This window comes from Peromyscus eremicus, unplaced genomic scaffold, assembly GCF_949786415.1.
Source record: "Peromyscus eremicus unplaced genomic scaffold, PerEre_H2_v1 PerEre#2#unplaced_112, whole genome shotgun sequence".
In the NCBI taxonomy this organism is placed as follows: domain Eukaryota; kingdom Metazoa; phylum Chordata; class Mammalia; order Rodentia; family Cricetidae; genus Peromyscus; species Peromyscus eremicus.
In genome coordinates this window covers 144,942-167,804 of record NW_026734351.1, presented here as the reverse complement: position 1 = coordinate 167,804, position 22,863 = coordinate 144,942, and the positions used below count along the sequence as shown (strand labels likewise).

At 37.6% G+C, this 22,863-nt stretch overlaps 1 protein-coding gene across 1 annotated transcript in view; it reads left to right on the top strand.

The window, feature by feature from the left end:
* The first annotated feature begins 2,764 nt into the window (after positions 1-2,764).
* The window catches only part of LOC131901567 (sulfotransferase 2A1-like), a 44,046-nt gene continuing 23,947 nt past the window's right edge, over positions 2,765-22,863 (top strand). The window contains exons 1-3 of the mRNA XM_059252681.1: positions 2,765-2,897; positions 3,973-4,181; positions 5,842-5,968. Coding sequence (XP_059108664.1) covers positions 2,765-2,897; positions 3,973-4,181; positions 5,842-5,968 — 469 coding nt within the window. The remainder of the gene's footprint in view (positions 2,898-3,972; positions 4,182-5,841; positions 5,969-22,863) is intronic.

Genomic DNA, 22,863 nt, shown 5'->3' with positions numbered 1-22,863 from the left:
AGCTCCAGGAGTCCAATTGGCGAGAAAGAGGAGGAGAGGAGGGATTGTATGAATGGGAATTGTTGAGACCATGCTTGGAAAAAGCACAGGGACAAATAGCCAAACTAGTGGAAACACATGAACTATGAACCAATAGCTGAGGAGCCCCCAACTTGATCAGGCCTTCTGGATAAGTGAGACAGTTGATTAGCTTGATCTGTTTGGGAGGCCTCCAGTCAGTGGGACCAGGACCTATCCTTAGTGCATGAGCTGGCTGTTTGGAACTTGGGGCCTATGCAGAGACACTTTGCTCAGCCTGGGAGGAGGGGACTGGACCTTCCTTGACTGAATCTACTAGGTTGAGCTGAATCCCCAGAGGAATCCATGCCCTGGAGGAGATGGGAATAAGGGGTGGGTTGGGGGAGGGAGGAGAAGGGAGGACAGGGCAATCCGTGGCTGATATGTAAAATAAAATTAAATTATAAAATAAAAAATACAATTAAAAAAAGACTTTCTAGTTTATCATGAATATTTTGTTACTGAATTCATGCAAAGAATCTAAGATCCTACAGAAAAAGCAACTTCATAAATCTCAGATAACAATCACTGCTTATTGCTAAATATTATTTCACAGTCTAGTTGTGCCATCACTCTTGATTTTATGTCAGGTACAATGGCTCTACTATATTTCCCACAGTATGCTGTGTGTCTGTTGTAATGTGACTACCTACCTCAAAGACCTATGCCTTGACTTCCTCACAATGATGGGCTGTGTCCTGGAGCTATGAGCCAAAGAAACCTTCCTCCTTTAGGTTTCTTTTCTCAGGGTGAATCGTCACAACACTGGAAGTGAAACTAAGGCAGGTTTGCTGTGGAATGTTGTTCTGCATGTTGTGAATATGTGTTGTTCTGATTGGTTGATAAACAAAGTGCTGATTGGCCAGTAGCCAGGTAGGATATATAGGTGGGATAAGCCATCAAGGAAAATTCTGGGAAGAGGAAGGCTGAGTCAGGAATTGCCCGCCAGATGCAGAGGAAGCAAGATGTGAATGTCAGACTAAGAAAAGGTACCAAGCCACATGGCTAAACATAAATAAGAATTATGTGTTAATTTAAATGTAAGAGTGAGCCTGTAAAAAGCTAGAGCTAATGATCATGCAGTCTGTAAATAATGTAATTCTCTGTGTTTACATGGGTCCCAAGTGGCTGCAGGACTGGTGGGTGAGAGAGATTTGTTTTGACCATGGGCCAAGTGGGACACAGGGAAACTCTGCTAACAATGATGCCCAACATTGGGCAAGAGTTTCCACCTAAAACCTGATAAAGCTTTTTTTAAAAAAGTTTCTGAAATGGAACTAAAAACACCTTCCTAGTTGTGTCTCTCAGGCAAGCCATGAGATATGGTATGGGCAGTTAGCAGGAGCATGTGGGCTTGAGTGCAGCATGGTTGATTTCTGTTGCAGTACACAGTAGAGTCTCTAAGCCACATAATACATTGCATGAAAGAAACAGCTTTTGCTAAGGCAAAGGAATAAAAGTTTTTTGGACTATACACTGCGGGATGGAAGGATAGAGCCACTGCTTCCCAGAGTCGGTGGTGAACTTGGTTCCCAGGGCTGACTGTAAACGTAGTTCTGCTATGTTGAGAAGCTTAGGTGGGCAGAGCCAGCATCCAAAGTTTCCATTTCAGTCCTAGTCATTTTACAATTCTACAATTTAAAGCAACAGATTTACAATAAATCAGATGCAGATTAAATAAACCTCTAAATTTTTTACACTATGTGTAAAAACGTGTATAGGCTTCAAAGAGAGAGGAAAGGGAATATAGACAGTTATATAAAGAAATAGTTTTTAGAAATGAAGTCTTTAAAGAGACAGTAAAAGTAATATAAAAAATAAACCACATAAAAATGGATATTACACAGAGACTCTGGATTGTGTTGTCTTTCAGATTTTTAACAGCAGAAAGACATTTGATTGTAAAAGCTGCTGAGTCAAATCAATATGTGTATTTTAAACTTCCATAGAAGTGGCTTTCATAAATTGAAAAGCTGTCAAGGGAGAAGAACAATCACTCCGCTTATCCAGGTGTGCTATCTGTGAACTACAAAAATAACTTGACTGGCAAGATATCCTAAGAGGGAAATCCCATAAGGCTTTCCAATTACAAGTGCCCAGCATGGAATACATTCACATACAAACAGAACTAATTGGACTCAGTAGGTTATATGTACATGTGATAATATACATGTACATATGCATAAACTGAAAACTAAAGAAGAGATTATAAATATGGGAAGAGAGTGAGGCATTGGATGGGAAGAGTGAGGGTGGGAGTCACAAAGCACAGCTAAGGAATTGAGTTTCTCATAAACAACCACTACTTTAAAAAAAAAAAGAATTGCATGTGGTAACATTTTGTATGATCTCTGTAACTTTTATGCACATTTAAAACCATTCTGAAAGCTGAATTATATTAGAAAACACTTTAAATTAGCCCCATTTCTATGTCCTAGTACTTGTTATTGAGTTTCTTGTTTGGGGTCGTGAACTCAGGCTCACAAATACTGCAGAATGATCTCTGAATGAGTTCACAATTGCTTAACACAACAACCTTTAACTAGTTGTTACATTATTTCTTCCCCTCAGTAGCTAGTTTTATAATGAACTGTGGGGTGTTAATGATTTCTTTGCCTGCACATAAATATTATGTCTCAGCATTTGCTAGAAGCTGAAAAGGTGGTTAAAGGTGTAATCTAACAGCACCCACAAAGAGCTCTTTGCCATGTCATACTACCTTTGGTTTGAAGGGATACCTTTCCCTGCTGTAGGGTTTGAAAAAGAGATAATTAAAGAAACTTGTGACAACTTTGTGATGAGAGATGAAGACACAGTCATACTGACTTACCCTAAATCAGGTAAGGACTGTTAGTGAGGATGATCCTGAAGTGTATGAGTGAGAATAGAGCTTTGATCCTCATGAATTTGGGCAATAAGTAGAGTGCTCTATATATCTGATGTTTAAAATGTTTTGTGGGCATGGATTGCTGTGTGTGAGTGCATTTTCACTCAGAGAAAGACCCGGTCTGTGTGGGCAGAGGGTCATTTAAGCCATGTGAACAATGCCAGTGGATTCTAAGGCAGACTCTGGCATTGTTCTGTCTCTGAGTGGAGGAGAGTGGAAGGGAGAAATGACAAAAATATACAGAAAAAATAGCACCAAGGTATAAAGGAATGGATGTAAGAATATGTGGAGGAGAGGACAATGTCAGGGAGAAGAAGAATTACCATGAACCTTGTCCAGGGAGTGAAAACAGTCTCAAAACTCAAGGAACCAAAAAAGAAGCATCATGGGCTTTGGGGAGGGTTGTATGCTGGGTGGCAGAAGCACTAAACATAGGTAAGTTTTGGGTTGCTGACACTGACAGTGAAAGAACATGGAAAAGCCAAGGGTGGTGGGTGGAATGCATGAAGAAGATTCATACAATGGCCCAGAGAAGAAAGCTAAAGAAATATCCAAGGACAAGTGAACATGTAAACATAAATACAAATGTGTGTGGTAAATGGACAGAAGGGGATTTATTCACCTAAAGAGAAGCAGTACTCACACACATACTGCAGCATGGATGCATCTCAATTGCTTTGCATTAAAAGAAAGGATCGAGACTCAAGGACAGAGTCCACAATTACATCCCTGTGAAGTATCTGGGAAAGTCGAACTCAAAGCACCAGAATGTAGAATAATGATGGCCCAGGACTTCAGGGAATGTTCAAGTGGAGTTAATTGAGTATAGTCTCAGTTTCTCCATGTGAAGCATTGGCAATGTGCTGGATGAATATACTTTGTACTTAGAGCATGTGGACATTGTGAACACTACAGGTCTGTGCGCTTGGAAACAGCTGCACTGTAAATTGTACAGGTGTACAATTTTCTTCTTGAGGCTTTTTCATAAGCACTATTGAAATGAGTGACCATTACTTTTCCTTCTGCAGGAACTAACTGGCTGATTGAGATTGTCTGCTTGATTCAGACCAAGGGGGATCCCAATTGGATCCAATCTGTGCCTGTCTGGGACTGCTCACCCTGGATGGAGACTCAAAATGGATATCAAAAATTAATCAATAAGGAAGGACCACGCCTCATCAGCTCCCACCTTCCCTTCCATCTTTTCCCCAAGTCTTTCTTCAGTTCAAAGGCCAAGGTCAGTGTCCAGTGGTTGAGAAATCTTTGACCAAATGCTCTTTGAACTTCATCTACCTTGATGGGCCCTGGGGCTCTGGCAGAAATGGACTCCAATTGTGTAGGTTGTGGGTACAAACATGAGATTCTCATGCACTAAGTGGTGCAGATGTGTCTCCACCTCAGACTACATCAGAGCACCAGAATGTCAAGTACTACTCAGTGATCCTGGGCAGATAAATGAGAGAAAGTGAAATATCAACTAGAGCATTCAGGAACTACAGATACAGGTCAAGCAGAGGGCACACTCTAGTGTACAGTGGACATTACTGTTTTGCTGTCATCAAAGTCAATTAGCCAATCTTGATTCTACATATATCCCATGAGCAGTGTGTGAATCACCCCAGACACTGTTGCTCATAGGGGTAGCAGCCTGACCAGGCATCAGTGCTCTAATCATGGAGATTGTTCAGCAGTCATGGCTCATCTGTACCCACTGTGTTGCTGTATCTAGCTGTCCATTGAGATCAGTAGCCACAGGAATCCCCCACATCACTGATAGAGGATCTCTAGAAGGGATCAGAAATATCCAGGTTCTGAACTATCATAGTTTCTTGTTAGTAAGAAAGTTATTTTGAAGTCCCTGCACCATGGAGCCTGAAAATATTTTATGCTTAAACTACAAAGACAAACTTAGAAAAATTTCCTCTCTTGAAAATATCATGAGGAACTTGTAACCATTCAGTTATATGCATGTACATTATCAAGATTTAACATATACTTAGCTGGGAAAGTTGAGGCCTAAAGAGTTGAATTCTAGAATAATGTCACAAAGTCAATTGACACAAAATATAAATTTCCTTTTATTAAAAATATTATTTATTTTTTATGAGTTTCTTTTATTGTTTGTGATTATAATATAATTACATACATCATTCCTCCTTCCTCCCTGCAAGTTTTCCTCCTTTCTCTCTTTCAAATTTGTAGTCTCTTTTTTCATTAATTGTTTTTACATCTGTATACGTATCTACATATTTCTCAATATTTAAATACTACCTGCTCAGTCTGTAAAATGTTATTTGTATGTATATTTTCAGGGCTGAGCATTTCGAATTGCATAACCAATTGTTATGCTTTTTTCCAGGGAAAGTCTATTTCTCCAATTCTTTGCATTTCTGAGTTGCCTGTAGGTCTTTGTGTTCACTATTGTGCAATGACACACTGGCTTTGAGCTCTGCACCATGATTGTTTCGAAAGTTATGTTTGGTAGTTAAAGTTATGGAAAACAATTAGGTTCTCATATTGCACATAGATTTAGCACAGCATTCATCTCTGAGTATATAAGAGGTTCCTTCAAGGTGGATGGATTCTTTTTCACACTGTAAGACACTGATCTTTACAACTACAAAATCAGTCTTGTATTTTTGTTATTGTTGTTTTGTTTTTTACAGAATTAGTGACCTGAGTAAGTTTGCTGTTACATGTTTGTAAACTAAATAAAATTATAAAAGAGAATTCTGACTATAGATAGTTTGCACTTATGTGGATATTTTGTCCAAACCAAAATAATTAATGTTTTTAGAAACCTCATGGAGATTTGATTGACATTTTATATAAATTGTGCCAGTTAAAAGGTTTGGAATTACTATGTTGACCTTCATGTACATGTTTTTCTATTTAAGATGATCTATATGATCAGAAATCCCAGAGATGTTCTTGTGTCTGGTTATTTTTTCTGGAGTAAGACAAAATTTGTTAGGAGTCCAGAGTCAATGACAACTTATTTTGAATGGTTCCTCAAAGGAAATGGTGAGTGTCATATTAAATATGGGACTTGGGGGAGGCTCAGAGATATTTTTAATGACAAGGTGAGATATAGCTCCAGTTGGTCTTGAATTCTTTATAGCTAGGGACAATGTTGAAGCTCTGCTCCTCCTGCATCTAGTTCTAGAGTTCTAGTACTAAAAGCATCTACTACCATGTTCCCTCAATTTAATGCTGGGGCTCACACCCACAAGATTATGTATTTTATCTAACTCGGTTATGTCCCTAGTCTTTAGTATATTCTGTAGACTTCACTTGGCTCCATCTTATCTCTCTATATTCAATCAATTGTTGCTTCCACCTCTCATCACCATTTTGAACCTAATTGTGAAGTCTTCCTGTTTTCACACACCACTGAATAACAGGGCACAGCTACAGCTTGACACATAACACATTATCCTGGCAGCATTTGGATTAACTGGTCTTTCTAGTACTAAGGTAGGTATTATAATTGGTGGTATAGAGTAAGAAATGCCTCAAATAGACCTTGACATTTGAACACTTGTTTCCCACTTGATGGCACTGTTTCAGAAGATTTATGAGGCACAACCTTGCAGGAGGTCCATCACTGAGTGTGGACTTTGAGAAGTTTTAAAGTCTTTTTTAATTAAATTTATTCATTTGTTCTTTATCCTGACCAGTTTCCCCTCCCTCCTTTCCTCCAATTTGCTCTCTTCACCATCTTTTCCACCTCACCCCTCAATCCACTCCTCCTCTGTTTCTGTTCATAAAGGTGCAGGCCTCAGCATGAGTGTCAACAAAGCATGGTGTATCAAGTTCAGGTAGGGCTAAACTCTGCTACTTGTATTAAGGCTGGACAAGGCAACCCACTATGAGGAATAGGTTCCTAAAAGTCAGTCAAAGAAATAGGGATGGGCCCTGCTTCCATCACTAGGAGTCTCACAAGCAGATCAAGCTACATAACTGTCATACATATGTAGAGGCCCTAGGTCAGTTCCAGGCAGGATCTTTAGATATCAGTCCAAAGTCTGTGAGTTCCTATGAGTACATGTCATTTGTTTCTGTGGGTACCCTTGTGGTGACCGTGACCCACCTGGCTCATCCAATCCTTCCTCTGCCTCTTCAAAGGATTCCCTGAGCTAGGCCCAGTGCTTGACTGTGGGGCTCTCTATGTGGTTCTTTTAGTCACTGGATGAAGGCTCTCAAATGACAATGTGGTAGTTACCAACCTGATTACAGGAGATGGCCAATTCAGGCTACCTATCCACTGTTGCTAATAGTCTTAGCTTGAGTCATCCTTGTAGATTCATGGGAGTTTCTTTTTCTAGGTATCTACTGCACCCCAAATGCCCACCATCAAGATGTTTCTTTCATTTCTCTTCCATTCCAACCATGTCCCCAAACTAATTTATCATGTTCCCATCCCAAGTCAACAAAGAGATCTCTTCTATTTTCCCTTCCCAGGGACATTGTGCATCGCCATCCTCTTTAGGCCATCCTTGTTACCTAGTCTCTATGGGGCAGTGGATTGTAGCATGGTTTTCTGAGAAATGTCCATATTGATTTCCAAAGTGGCTGTACAAGTTTGCACTACCACTAGCAGTGGAGGAGCATTCCCCTAAATCCACATCAAAGTTTAAGTTCTTAAGTCACTTCCAGTTCCTTGTCTCTGCTTCCAGCTTGTAGTTGAGATGACCTCTCAGCTTTCTGCTGCTGTAGTCCTGCTTGAAACTTATTGCCATTGCCTCTTTTCTCCCATCATTTATTCTTATCCCTCTTGAGTAATAAGCCAAACTTAATCTCTTTCTGCTTTCTTTAGTTTCCATTGTTCATGATATTTTGTCAAAGCAACAGAAAAATAAAAAATGTCCTTGTCTTCCTACCACATAACTCATTTGTGGATTCTCTTAGTCTTTTTTTATTGGCTTCCCATACACTGTCCTGACTGTCCACCATTTTGTTAAGACGCATCTTACCAAATATTGTAAATCCTATTTTCTTTATTATCTCAAAAGTATTTTCATAGGCATGAATTCTTAACACTTTGTATATAGTTTAACTTTTATTGAGTTACAATAATTATATATAGTAACCAGTTTCATGATAATATTTTAATACATGTGTGCAGGTATTTTTGATCAAAATAATGGCCCACTAACCTCTCTTCTCCTGTCCCCACTTTTGCTGATCCTTTCCCTCTTCCCAAGTAACTCTGCTTTCTACATCCATGTCCCTTTTCTACATGTGGGTGTTTGTGACCCAGTGAGGTCCATTGGGGTTTCTTACTGAAACACAGGGAAGGAGTCATTTATAGGAACATGGGTACCTCACAAGTAGCACCTATACTGAAAAAAAGAAAACACCTTTACCTCTACCAGCAACCACTAACTGCCTATAGACCGTGAAAGGAGGGCGTCTCATGGGCCCTGCCCCCTAATTACACTTGGCTGCTCATAAAGCCATGGAAAAGGGGTGGTTACTTGTGAGCACCTTTTCTCTCCTTGATAGAGTATTTTAGGGCCCAGTCTTGTGCAGTAATCCTGGATACTAAGAGTTAAAATGTACTATTGCCATGTCATGTCTGGACGACAATATTCCACATCATTCTACCACATAATTAAGCTTTTATATCATTTCCATACCTTCTTCCTCCATGTTTCTTAATGTTACATGGGGGCTCTAGATTATCTCATTTGGTGAGCACTGAAAGAGATACCTGTTCTCAGCATTTTGGTCGATTTTGAGTCTTCAAATCTACCACTGCACTGCAAGAAGAATCTTTTTTTTAACCAAGCTGACAGTAGTGATATATAAGGAGAAACATAGCTATTTAGAAGAGAATTTGATGTGCACATCAAGTCCATTCAGCAGGAAAACAGTAAGCTTCAACACTAGGATATATTCCCTCCCCATCATGGATATTCAACCACATTGACTATACCACATTTGAACTCTTCTCAATCAGAAATTGATTGGTTACCCTGATACCACAATTATCATTATTGCACTAGTGGGCATATCTTGTAAGGCTGGTTGAAGTATAGATCACAGTGTCCACAGCTGAATATGACTGTTGGTGAGAGTCTCCTATTATCAGACTGCATGACACTTTCTGGTACTATGAGAACTATTGAGCAGGAAGCCCATTCCTAGTGTGCTTTTTTATGTACTATGATAAGAATATGAGGGTGTGTTTTAAAATAGGGTCTTACCAACTAGTTTTAGGGGGTACTGACAAAAGCGCCAATTGCCTATATTATTTGGTTCCTCAGGCCTTTCTAGGCAACAAACTACTCCTAGGGAGGTATCCCAACACTAGCAGTGGAATTTTCATTTAGTAACCTATGACTTCTGGGAGCAGTTTTGTACCTTGACTTATCCTTGTTAATGTTTTTAATGAGCTTATAAACTGATGAGTTTCCATAAGGCATTGTCATATATTCTTGGTTTTGGTTAATTTTTATTTATTTATTTAATTATTTAATTATTTGTTTGTTTATTTTTTGAGATAGGGTTTCTCTGTGTAGCTTTGTGCCTTTCCTGGAACTCACTCTATAGCCAAGGCTGGCCTCGAACTCACACAGATCCTACTGTCTCTACCTTCCAAGTGCTGGGATTAAAGGCATGCACCACCACTTCCCAGCAGTTTTGGTTAATTTTATCCCTTATCCACTCACCCCATCTTTACTTTAACCCACTCAGTCTCATATTCCCTCCCTTCACATTCATATCAGAGATATTCTGGAATTTCTCTTTCTTTAAGGTCTCTTTTTTCATGTTTCCCTTCTAATGGCCCCTTTCCAGTTTCCTGTACTTAACATGCACTTCAAGTTAAATACACTAAGAATTTGTCAAGGATCCTCATATGAGAGACAACATGAAATGGTTGTCTATCTGTGCTGGGGTTACCTCATTAAGTATATTTTTCAGTTCCATCTATTTTACTGAGAATTTCATCTTTGTAGCTGAATGAAATTTAATTGTGTATACATATTACAATTTCATTTTCTACTTTTCAGTTGATGGCATGTAAGGTGAACTTGCTTCCTAGCTATTGTGAGTAGAGCTGTAATGAACACAGATGTTCAAACACCTGTACAGTTGTACATACCTAAGTATATAGTAGACTATACCTAAACAGTTTGAGTATGTAACTCAGAATCTATAGCTGGGTCATATGGAAGTTCTCTTTTCAGCTTTTTTTTAAGGAAACTCCACAGTGATTTCAGTAAGGATTGTGTCAGTTTGCACTCCCACCAACATTTTCTTTCCCCATATTTTCCTCTTAAAATTTTAAAAACTAAGCTTTATTATAAAGAACTTATAAATAAGTAAAAATAAGATAAATCCAAATTAATGAGACTCTAAGCTTATAAACTTAATAAATATAAATTGTATATAATACAGTTAGATTTGATACTCAAAGAGAAGCTGTTGAGAGTCACGTTGAATGTTCCACTTTAAATATCACTTATACTACACTCAATTTTCCATCATCAATACCAAATTCCATGACAAATTTTTAACTAGGAAAACAGTAGTCTTATATTCTCTTTGAACACTCTCATCCTCCTTTCTCACCCCCTTGTATTTGGATTTTTTTTCTCTTTGCCCCACACTTCAAACATTTGTTGTCATTTGATGTCTTTTTTCCTTTGTTTGTTTGTTTTTTTTTTGAGATAGTGTTTCTCTGTGCAACTGTTTTAGCATCATTTGTTTTCTTGACAATAGCCATTCTGACTTGGGGTAAGATGAACTCTCTAATTAGTTTTATTTGTATTTTCCTGACAGCTAATGATGTTGAATATTTAAAACATTAAAAATGCACACAAGGCATTGTTTTCCTCATAGATACTAGGTACATATTGTCTGAGAGCATGTAGTTGACAAAGATTTTCTTCCATTTTGTATGTTGTATATTCACATGATTAATGGTTTCCTTTGTTTGGTAAAAGCCTTTTAATTTCATGAAGTCCCATTTGTTTATCTGACTTATTTTTCTGAGTGAGATGAGTATTATTTAGAAAGTCCTTAGCTATGATTCCATTTCAAAGAGGACTTCCTATCTTTTTCTCTACCACTTTCAGAGTTTTGGATCTTCTATTGAGGTTCTTGATCCATTTGGAAATGGGGTGAATGCACGTGTGTGTGTGTGCGCGTGTGTGCGTGCGTGTGTGTGTGTGTGTGTGTGTGTGTGTGTGTGTGTGTGTTAGGAGAGATTAAGATATAAATAAATTCTTCTACACATAGTAATCCAATTTTCAAAGCACCATTTACTAAAGATTTTGTCTTTAGTCCAATGAATATGTTTGACGTTTTGTCAAAAAATCAGTTGCCTACAGTTATCAGAACTTACATCTTGGTTTTCTGTTCGATTAATCTACATGTCTGTTTTGTATCAGTGCAGTGCTGTTTTTATTACTATATTGCTGTAGTATAGCTTGAAACAGGGTATCTTTTGGAAAATTGGTTGGATTATCTGTGCTTTCATAGGAATTTGTAACTGAACTTGTTCTTTGGGAATTTTATACCTTGTATAAATTACATGCTGATTATTGAAACCCTTCACCCTTTCTAATCACCCTGTCTGTACTAATTCGTTCCCTAAATTTCTCTTTGAAAACTTTATGTCTCTTTATTTATGATCCATTTAGTTTAATCATGATGAGGATCATCTGTGGGGCTGTGGGTTTTGTACTACCATTTGAAACCTAGTAGGTACAACAGTGGGACACAACTGAAGACAATGACTTCTTATCACCCAGAATTCTTCAGTATCCAGGACTTCAGCAGGGAGCAGTAAGTAGTGTCTCATGAGTGCCTTCCCCACCCATCATACATCATTGATGGGCCTGTCTTGTGCAAGCCCATTGCAAGCAGCCTCACTTGCTTTGAGATCATGCTGCAATTGCTCTGTCATGCCCACAGGTCAGCATTTTCCAGCTCTTCTATTTCTCTTTCCACATTCTATGTTCTTCTCACTCCCACTTCTGCAAAGGTCTCTAAGCCTTAAAGGGAAATGCATACCTTTCCATTTAGGAGTGAGCATCCTCCTAAAATTCTGTACAAATTTTAAATTTGTTCTTATTTTTGTGTATAATGACACTAAATTCATGGTTGGGATTATGTTAAATCTGGACATTGCAATTGGTAGGAGGGCCATTTACATATCACCAATCTTCTAGTCTGTGACCCTGGGAACATTTTCCATGGCCTACTGTCTACATCAGTTTCTGTCTTCATTGTGATGAAGTTCCCCTTAAAGAGGACTTTGAATATTTGGTACATTAATTACTTTTCTATTGATGTGATAAAACATCATTAACTAGACCACTTATTGAAGAAAAGGTTTGTTTGGAACTTATTGTTCTACAGAGGTGAGAGTTCATCATCACTATGGCAGGAAGCATGGCACCAGAAGGAAAAGCATGGCAGTCCAGTAACACCTGAGATCCCACATTTCAATCCACAAAAAGGAAGCATAAAACATTTGTAATGGTGCTACTCTGTTGAAAACTTAAATCCTACCTAGTGACATATTTCCTACTGCAAATTCACAACTCCTAATCCTCCCAAAATATCAAGCAACAGGGAAACAAATACTCAAACACCTGAAAATTATAGGGGACATACTTTTCAAGGCATCACCCTTGATTATATATATCCTAATGTATTTTCTTGAGGCAATAGTGAACAGACTTATTCCTATGGTTTAGTTCTCAGTTTATTTGTCTTTGGTACATAGTAAAGCTGTTGATGTTTGTATGATAATTTTATACCCAGTCACTTGTATAAAAGCCTTTATGTGATCTAAGTGTTTCCTGGTAAACTCTCTCAGCTCTCTTATTGATAGAATTGTGTGATCTGAATATAAAGGTACTTTGACTTCTTTTCTTATTTGTATCCCTTTTGTTTGTTCTTTTTGTCTTTTTCTTCTAACATAGCCTTTGGTACTACATTGAAAAAGAGTGGAAGAAGTATATATCCTTGTGCTCTTCCAGCTTTTACTGGAAATGCATTGGATTCCCCCCTACTTAGTGGAATATTAACTATATTTCCTAACATAAGGCAAATATTATATTGAAATATATTTCTTCTATTCAAAATTCTTCAGGACTTTAGTCCTGAAGATTATGAACTTTATAAAAAAAACCTTTTCTGTGTCTACACAGATTCCAATGTGTTTCCTGTTATTGAGTCCATTTATGCTGTTTAATTTATATTTATTGATATTTGTACTTGATTATGATGAATGGTTACTTAAATATACATACATACATATACACACACATGCACATATATATGCACACACACACAATTGTGTGGTACAATTGAAATCAAGTGTGCAGGTGGAGAGTAGAGGCCAACTTACAGGAATGTGTTTTTTTCTTTTCATCATGTGGATTTAGGTCATCAGGTTTGGCAGCAAATAACCTTACCTGTTGAGCCATTTAACTGCTCTTTGATATATTCTCAGTTTTGGTTAGAAAGTATCTTGCTGAGAAGTTTTACATCTATGTTCATGATGGATTTTTTGTTCAATATTTGTCTGCTTTTTGTATCAAGATGATACTTTATAAAAGTACTTTGATGTTGTTCCATCTTTTCCTGCATTTATGGAACAGTTCAACAAGCTTTTGTCAAGTTTTCTGAGGGTCTGAGAAAATTCATCTGGACCTGATGGTTTGTTTTTTTTTTTAATTTAGAGATTGTTTTAAGTACTTCTGCAAACTCATCGCTTGTTTCAGGCCCGAGTAGTTGTATAACATAATTTTTCATTGATTCTTTGGGAGTTTACCATCATTTACCCCAATCCCACTCATTTCCCTGGTCTTCCAAACCTGCCCTCCACCATTGTAACTTCCCCCTAAGAGAAAATAAAAAAAAAATAAGAATTTTTTTTTTAAAAGTTGAGTATTGTTCTTTACTGAATACGATATCAAAAAAGGAAAAGATCTCCCATATTCATGGATCTGTAGGATAAACATAGTAAAAATGATCATCTTACCATAAGCAAGCTACAAATTCAACATAATTCTCATAGAAATTCTAACACAAATATTTATAAAACTTGAAAGAACAATACTCAGTTTCATATGGAAAAACAAAAAGTCCAGGATAGCTAAAACAATCCTGTACAATAAAAAGAATGCCCAGAGAAATAACCATCCCTGAGTTCAAGCTCTACTACAGAGCTATAGTTCTGAAAAGTATTGGCTTAAAAATAGAAAGGTGGAACAGAGTAATTGAACCAAAGACCAAGTCATAAATCTACATACTGATGGACACTCACTCTTCAACAAAGAAGCCAAAATTATACAAAGGAAAACAGAAAGCATCTTCAAAAATTGGTGCTGGTCTAACTGGATGTCGGCACATAGAAGAATGCAAACTGATCCATAGCTATCATCCCACACAAAACTTAAGACCAGGTGGATCATAGACCTTGAAATAAATTAAGATATACTGTATTTGATAAAAGGAAAAATGGGGAACAGCCTTTAATGCATTAGCACAGGAGAAAACTCTTCCTAAACAGAACACTGATAGCACAGACATTAAGATTAACAACTAATAAACTGCATCTTTGCTTTATAAAAAATCTTCTGTAAAGCAAAGGACAGCATCAATATGGACAAATTTGCAGCCCCATCGATTGGAAAAAAGTTCAACAACTCCACATTTGACTTAAAGTTAATATTCAAATTATATAAAGAACTCAAAAAACTAGACACCAACAAACTAAATAATCCAAATTAAAAATGGATTTAAATAGAGAAATTTCCACAGAGAAAACAAAAATGCCTAAGAAATACTTAACAAAATGGGGGTTGGAGATTTAGCTCAGTGGTAGAGCACTTGCCTAGCAAGCACAAGGCCCTGGGTTTGGTCCTCAGCTCTGAAAAAAAAAAGACAAAATAACAAAATGTTCATCATCCTCAGTCATTAGGGAAATGCAAATTAAAATGACTCTCAGATTCTACCTTAATCAGTCAGAATGGCTAAGAAAAAAAAAACACAAGTAACAGCTCATGCTGGAGAGGAGGCAGTGTGAGAGGAACACTTCTCCACTGCTGGTGGGAGAGCAAACTTGTACAGCCACTTTGGAAACCAATGTGGAGGTTTCTCAGAAAACTGGGAATCAACCTACCCCAAGACCAAACTATACCACTCTTGGGCAAATAACAAGAATGTTCAATCAGACAATATGGATATTTGCTCAACTATGTTCATAGCAACTTTATTTGTAGTAGACAGAACCTGGAAACCTAGACGTCTCTCAACCAAGGAATGGATAAAGAAAATGTGGAACAATACTCAGCTGCTTAAAACAAGGACACTAGATAATTTGAAAACAAATGGATGGAACTAGAAAAAAAATCAGCCTGAGTGAGGCAACCCAAACAGAGAAAGACAATCATGGTATGTACTCACTCATATGTGGATATTAGCTGTAAAATAAAGAATAATAGTGTTATGATCCACAGACCCAGAGAGACTAGGGAACAAGGAGGATTCATGGGGGGAGTGACACCCAGACATCCCTGTGAAAGGGAAATAGAAGAGATTTTGTGAGTGAACTGAGGGCAGTTGGGCATGGGAACGTGAGCAATCAGGTTGAGAGAGGGGATGAAGGGGGAGAGTTCTGAAAGAGACTCCTGGAAAGGGGTACATTTCAGGGTCAGATAAAAACTTGGCAAAAGGCATTGCCAAGAATCTCCAAAGAAGACTCCACCTTAGACTCCTAGCAATAGCAGATATGTAGTCTGAACTGTCCGTCTCTTGTGATCAGATTGGTGCTAGCTCAATTGTCATCAGAGAGACTTCATCCAGCAACTGATAGAAATAAATGCAGATCCACAAGCAAATATTAGGTAGAGTTCAGAGAATCCTGCAGAAGAGGGGGAGAAAGAATTGTGGGAGCCACAAGGGTCAAGGACACAACATGAATACTCACAGAGTCAACCTGGGATCATAGGGACTCACAGAGTCTGAAATGCCAACCAGGGTGCCTACGTGGTACTGGTCTAGGCCCTCTGTACATGTGCTATAACTTTGTAGATTGGTGCTCTTGTAGGACTCCAAACAGCGGGAACACTGGCTATATCCAATTCTCTTACTGGCTTTTCAGACCCTACTCCACATACTGGGTCACCTTGCCCAGTTTTAATACATGGGGAAGTATTTAGTCTTACTGCAACTTGATATGCGATGGTTTGTTGATACTCATGGGAGACCTGCCCTTTCCTAAACAGAAATGGATGAAGAGTGGTTTGGAGGGTGGGAATAGAGGGGAGTTCGACTAGGGGAGATAATGGGAGAAGAGGTTAGAGCAGAAAATCGTGGCTGGAAAGTAAAATAAATACACAAATACATTTATTTTAAAAAGAAAAAGAAAAACAAACCGAAAATCAAACCATCTTGCCGATCCCTCTGGGCAATGACATGCTCCTCTGTCGGTGGCAGTCTTCTCTCATAACAGTCAAAACTGTTGTGTCCCCTATTCCAACATACTTGTACCACTTTGTTACTCCATCTTTTCCACCTCTCCATCACCTACTTGTTCATCATAATGGCATCAGGAACTGAGATTTGTCATGTAGAGACATGTTTTACTTGCCCAGACAGCTTTACTTGCAAATGTTTATTGCAATGAGCTTTTGGTCTCTGGCTTCTGCTACACCATCAATACTGACTCCCCTAGTCTCTCAGATATCCTACTGTTGCTCAGAGTCATGGAGATCCTGTGGCTATGCTTCTGCAGGACTGGCCCTTTCCACTTTCTCCACCTGATCATAGATAGGGTAAATATGGGGGTGAACCAACTCAAAGCCCTAAATCTGGGCCTGGGTGGTTGCTGAGTTATTCAGCACTGGTCTTTTCTATGCTGTCCTCCACCCCAGAGGTGGGGGCAGGGCCAGTCCTGACTATTTTTAACGTTCATATTATCTTACGTGTAGAAGTATTTTTCTTGTATGTCTGTGTTTGTTACATATGTGTCTGGTGACCATAGAGGCTGGGAGAAGGCATTGTGAGTTATCATGTGGGTAGTAGAAACTGAGTCCTTATTCTATAAAAGAACAGTGAATGCTTTTAACTGCTCAGCCTTCTCCCCATTCCTACTTGTTTACTTGTTCAAAATATCATCTTAGCTTAATTTTGGTAGTTTTTAATCTATGCAGAAATTCATCCATATGTTTTAGATTTTCCAGGTTGGTGGAATGTTCTTAAGGTAAACTCTAATAATTTTCTGAATTTCACTGGAGCTTGTCATAATGACTCCATTTTCAAGTCTTACTGTATGAACTTTGGCATTCATTCTTCCTTTGGTTAGTTTATCTAAAGTTTGTCAATATTGTTTATATTGTGAAAGAACCAAATCTACTTCATGACTCTGTGGTTTGTTTTGTTGTTGAGCTGTTTTCCTTTCACTAATTTCATTAACGTCAGTGCTTTCTTTCCAGCTAATGATTTTGGTGTTTGATTTGTTACTTTTCTACAGCCCTAAGGTGAATAATTAACTAAATAATTGGACATCTCTTTAATTTCTTAGTTTAGGAACATTGACCTTTAAACATCTCTCTTAGGACTGTCTACATTGTGTCTCACAGATTAAAGTACAAAGGTTTTAATTTCCATTTTATTACAGGAGACTTTCTACTCTAGATTTCTTCAAGAAATCATTCATAATTGTGTTGTGAGTTGTTTGATGTCCATGAGTTTGTTTACCTTCTGGAATTTCTCCTGTTTGTATGTAGTTATCTCATTGTTGTCAGGTAGAATATAAGGAAATATTTCAGTTTCCTCATATTTGCTCAGATATTCTTTTTGTCCTGATATACGATCTATTTTAGAGAAAGTTCCATGGACTGCTGAGAACAAGAAGTACTCTGCAGTGTTTGGATAAAATATTCTATAGATATCTTTTAAGGCAATTTTATCTGTGATTTATTTCTGTCTACTCTCTAATGGGATGAAGGGTTAATTATTGCGAGTGAAACTACTATGACACCTAGTGATAGTCTGTGACTGTACATCTAATAGTATTTTCTGTATAGAACTGGATGCACGTGTGTGTGGAATTGTACAGTTCTCTCCATGAACTGTTTCCTTAATTAGTAGGAAGTAATATCATTTTTTCACTAGATTTACTTTCAAGTCTATTTTGTCATATTAGATCAGCAACACTTGTTTGTTTTCTAGCTCCATTTGCCCTGAACACCTTTCTTCATCACCTCTTTGTAAGGTTATATCTCTCTTTTATGACAGAGTACAACAAATATATACTTCCTACTTTTTTATTCCAATCTCCTAGCCTGTGTTTTTTAATTGGGAATTGACATTAATATTCAGTTACTAGTGAAAGGTCCCTATTGATTACTGTCATTTTGATGATTTTGTCAAGGGACTCAAGCTGTTTCCTTGTTTAACTGTTGTTCTAGTTTGCTTTATAATTACTATGACAAAGTGCTCTTGTCAGAAACAATATAGGGAAAGAAAGTGTTTATCTGGCTTCCACTTTCAGGTCACAGTCTATCTATGGAAAGTGTCAGGGCAGTATCTCCAGAAAGAACTGAAGCAGAAACTATTTTACTAGTTTGTTTGCTAACTCATTCAGTGTTTCAGGCTAGGTTAGATTCTTTATACATCCCAGGACCAGCTGTGTATGCTGTGGGCCCTAACACATCAATCATCAATGAAGACAACAACTCAAACCCCTGGCCACAGGACAATCTGATAGGGACAATAGCTTAACTGAGACTTTCTCAGATAATTCTAGGTTGTGTCAATTTGACTGGTATTACTGGAGTTATCTCTAGTCCCGCCCAGGCCCTCAGCCACTTAGACCCACATAAATATGCAGATGCTTATATTATTTAAATTGTTTGGTCTAATGGCTTAGGCTTCTTGCTATCCAGTTCTTATATCTTGAATTAACCCATTTCTGTTAATCTATAAGTTGCCATGTGGCTTGTGGCTTACCGATACTTTACATCTTGCTTCTCATGGTGGAAGTGGCTGGAGACTCCTTTTTTAGCCTTCCTGTTCCCAGAATTCTCTTCTCTGCTTATCCTGCCTATACTGTACTTCTTGCCTGGCTACTGGCCAATCAGCATTTTATTTATCAGTCAATCAGAGCAACACATGTACAACATCCCAGCACTTCCCCTTTTCTTTTTTTCAAAAGGGAATGATTTAACTTTAACATAGTAAAATTACATATAACGGAACAATTATCAAGCAAGAATTACAGTTACAATATCTAGTCTATTTATAATATACAGTCTATTTGTATTTGGCAAAATTAAAGAAGATATTCTATGATATATTTGTGAATCTAAGGTTTCATATCTCACTTATCTTTTATCCTGACTAAGGATTTTATATCTAGTCTTCAACTATACCAAAGACCTCAGAAAGATATAATATTAACTGAGAAACAGGAGAAGGACACAAGCAACTTTCAGGAGTCTTGTGAGAGTATACAGAGACAGCTGGAAGCCTGGACAGTCATGTAAATTTAGAGCATCTGTCTTCAGCCCACAGGCCTAGAGACTCTCCGTCACTTCTCTCTGTGTCCTGTAGAATGTCTGGCAGTTTCCTCTGTGAAGTAGGTACCTTAAGGACCATTTTGCCAAGCAAAGTTCAGTGGTCACATTCCTAATGGTCCTGCATGTCCAGTTGATACATTTTTTCAAGTAGTCCAGGGAAGAACAGTTTCTTGCCCAAATGGCTATTTTTGCCAAGAAGAAGATAAACTCCATATGGAGTGTCTTCAATGCCCATCCTCCTCTCTGAAGTAAATCCAGTGTTGCCAGGAGCAGACATATCTGACTGTCCAGAAAGGTTAAATTTGTAAAACATTTTAAATGTCATATTCTGTAGGTCTTTGAAGTGTTTGAAAATTACCTATCTATCTGAAATATATCTATGTATACCTAGAAAACTTAACTAACATGGCTATACTTTTGAATATCACAGAAAACTAATTATTAATCTGTATTTCTTGATTATCCACTACAATTTAAATGAGTTACATAAACATAATACCTCCCACAAGAGTAGAAATACATAAACAGTGTAGCAAAAATAAGTTTAAACATGTATCAATAAACCAAAATCCATAGCAATGTAAAACATTTCTAAACAAGTTGTTGTTCTTTAAAAGTAGGTTCATTAATCTACCCTTTCATCTTATCATTATCTATATTATCCTCTTTTTCTTTAGAAAGAGATTGCATTTATAATCAACCTGCTTTATATAAAATATTGTTTTTTGTCTGTCCCACACCAGAGGGTTCTAATATGGGACAGAATAATCTCTCAGCATTTTTTTAGAAATATGCTTGGGTTTAGAGAAGGAGTGAGCCAATTCCATCTCCAAAGCCAGCCTGGTATATTTGGGAATTTGTGCATAGCTTCTCATACTACTTCCTGCTGAGTGAGAGTGCTATATTTCTTATCAGAACATAAAGAAAATTTTAAGATTATGGAGTAGTCCATGAGGCTGTATTGTGTGAGCCAGTTGCCTTGACACCATTCTGAATGTTGGATCATCTGGGCCATGGTGTCATCAGAGACGTTTCAGGGGGTCTTGGCTTGTTAAACCTGATGTATCTTAATCTGGAACAAATCCATAACCCCTTGATTTCTGTGGAAACAAAAGCAGAACTTCCTTTCCAAAGCAACATATCCTTAGATCAAAATTTTGAAGTCAAGATACCTTTAATATATATAAATGCTTAATTTAGCAGTCTTTACAATCAAATGTCTTTCTGCAGTTAAAAATCCCAAAGAAGACACAATCTAGATTCTCTGTGTGATATCCATCTTAATGTGGCTTATTTTTTATATTACTTTTATTTTCTCTTAAAGACTTTATTTTCAAAACTATTTCTTTTTATAGCTGTATATATTCCTTTTTGTCTCTCTTCCAAGTCTACATATACTTTCATACCTACTGTAAACTGTCCAATCTGAATCTCTCTTATTGTGAATCTCTTGCTTTAAACTAAATCATTACTAAGACTGAAAGGGCAGCTGTGGCTGCTGGCTCCACTTTCCTCAGATTTCCAATTTGGTGGAACTATGTTTACCTCCAGCTTCTGAGGAACTATGTTAACTGCCTGACTCTGGGAGGCAGTGGGTCTATGCCTCTATCAAAGCAGCATATAACCCAGAAACCTCTCTCTCTCTCTCTCTCTCTCTCTCTCTCTCTCTCTCTCTCTCTCTCTCTCTCTCTCTCTCTCTCTCTCTCTGTGTGTGTGTGTGTGTGTGTGTGTGTGTGTGTGTGTGTGTTTGTGTGTGTGTGTACTAGCAAAGACCAAATCCCCCATGGAGCATAGTACACAGCTTGGAGACACCTCTGTGTAATGTGGCATAGGTCAAGCTTGCTCGCCACAAACCCGCCATAGAGTAGCGCAAGCAAGCAGGCTGTGGCTAATTTGAGAGAGACAATCAGGAAGCTGTTTTTAGCTTTGTTTAGAATTGCTTATTAAATATTCTCAGGTTTCAGGTGGAAACTCAAGCTGTTGTGTGCCATTTGTTGCTGGAATTGTCTCTAGTCCTGCCTGGACCTGCAGCCTATTAGACACAAATAAACACACAGACACTATATTATTTAAACTTTTTGGCCAATGGCTCAGGCTTCTTGTTATCCAGTTGTTATATCTTAAATTAACCCATTTTTATTAATCTATAAGTTGCCATGTGGCTCATGGCTTACTGGTACTTTACTGGTACTGTCCCATATTAGAGACTGGTAAAGCAATCTTGTGTGTATTGCAGTCTTATGGACATATCTGTTTTTCACTTCAGTCTGAAGGGCTCCCATAAATATATTTTGTAAAGCTGTGTGGATGGGCATAAATACATTTTGCATAATTTTTGCATGTAAAATTTTATTTCTCCTTGAGTTATGACAAGCAGCTTGGATGAGTACGGTAGTTGTCATTGGTTGTCTTTTATAACTTGAAGTATAGCTTTCCAGTCCCTCCTGCATTTTAAAGTCTGAGTTAAAAAATCTGTTATTCTGACAGACTTTCCCTTACATTTGACTTGGTGTTTCTCTCTTGTGAATTTCAATGTACTTCCTTTATCTAATTATAATATTATGAGGGGAGGTTCTTTTCTGGTCTTGTCTATGTGGTGTTTGAAATTTTGCCTGCATCTCAATTGGCATCTGTTCTAACAAAAAGCATTTTAGAGAGAAAAGAATTTGTGTTGCTTACAACTCAGGTTAGTTTATGATTGATGAGAAGGTCAGCAGGAAGTTACAGTCCTCTGTCCACAGTCAAGAGCAGAGAGACAGTCAAGAGGTGGTTGTAGGTTGTGTAAAGTTAACACTAAAAGCTACTAAACACCACCACTCTATTCCTAACTATAGGAAATGATATTAAATATATTTTCTATACCTATAAACTTTAGATTTCCTCTTTTCATAGAGTGAGGGGTAGCTTGGAATTCCTACTCCTATCTTCTTATTATATTCTTTATTCTATATATTCTATATTCTTATTATTAACTTTGTTCTTATTGGCTTTTCCCAAGTCCTGCAACTTGCCTTCACACTGTGATTTTTTTCCTTTAAAAATATCTCATTTATTGTAATCTGGTGTGTGAGTGTGTGTGTGTGTGTGTGTGTGTGTGTGTGTGTGTGATTGTCTGTGTGGGTACACACATCTCACAGAACATTGGTAAGAACCTGAGAACAACTTTGTGGAGTCAGTTGTCTACTTCTGATTTATGTGGGTTACAGAGATAGTTTGGTCTTCAGGTTTATATGATAAGCACTTTTTTACCCATTATTATTTCAAAATGACACCATTCTCTTTTGTATCTCTATTTACTTCATTTACTATTTAGTAATTGTGTAGATCAATTGTGCTAATTTCTACTCTTCCTTGTGCAATAAAGTT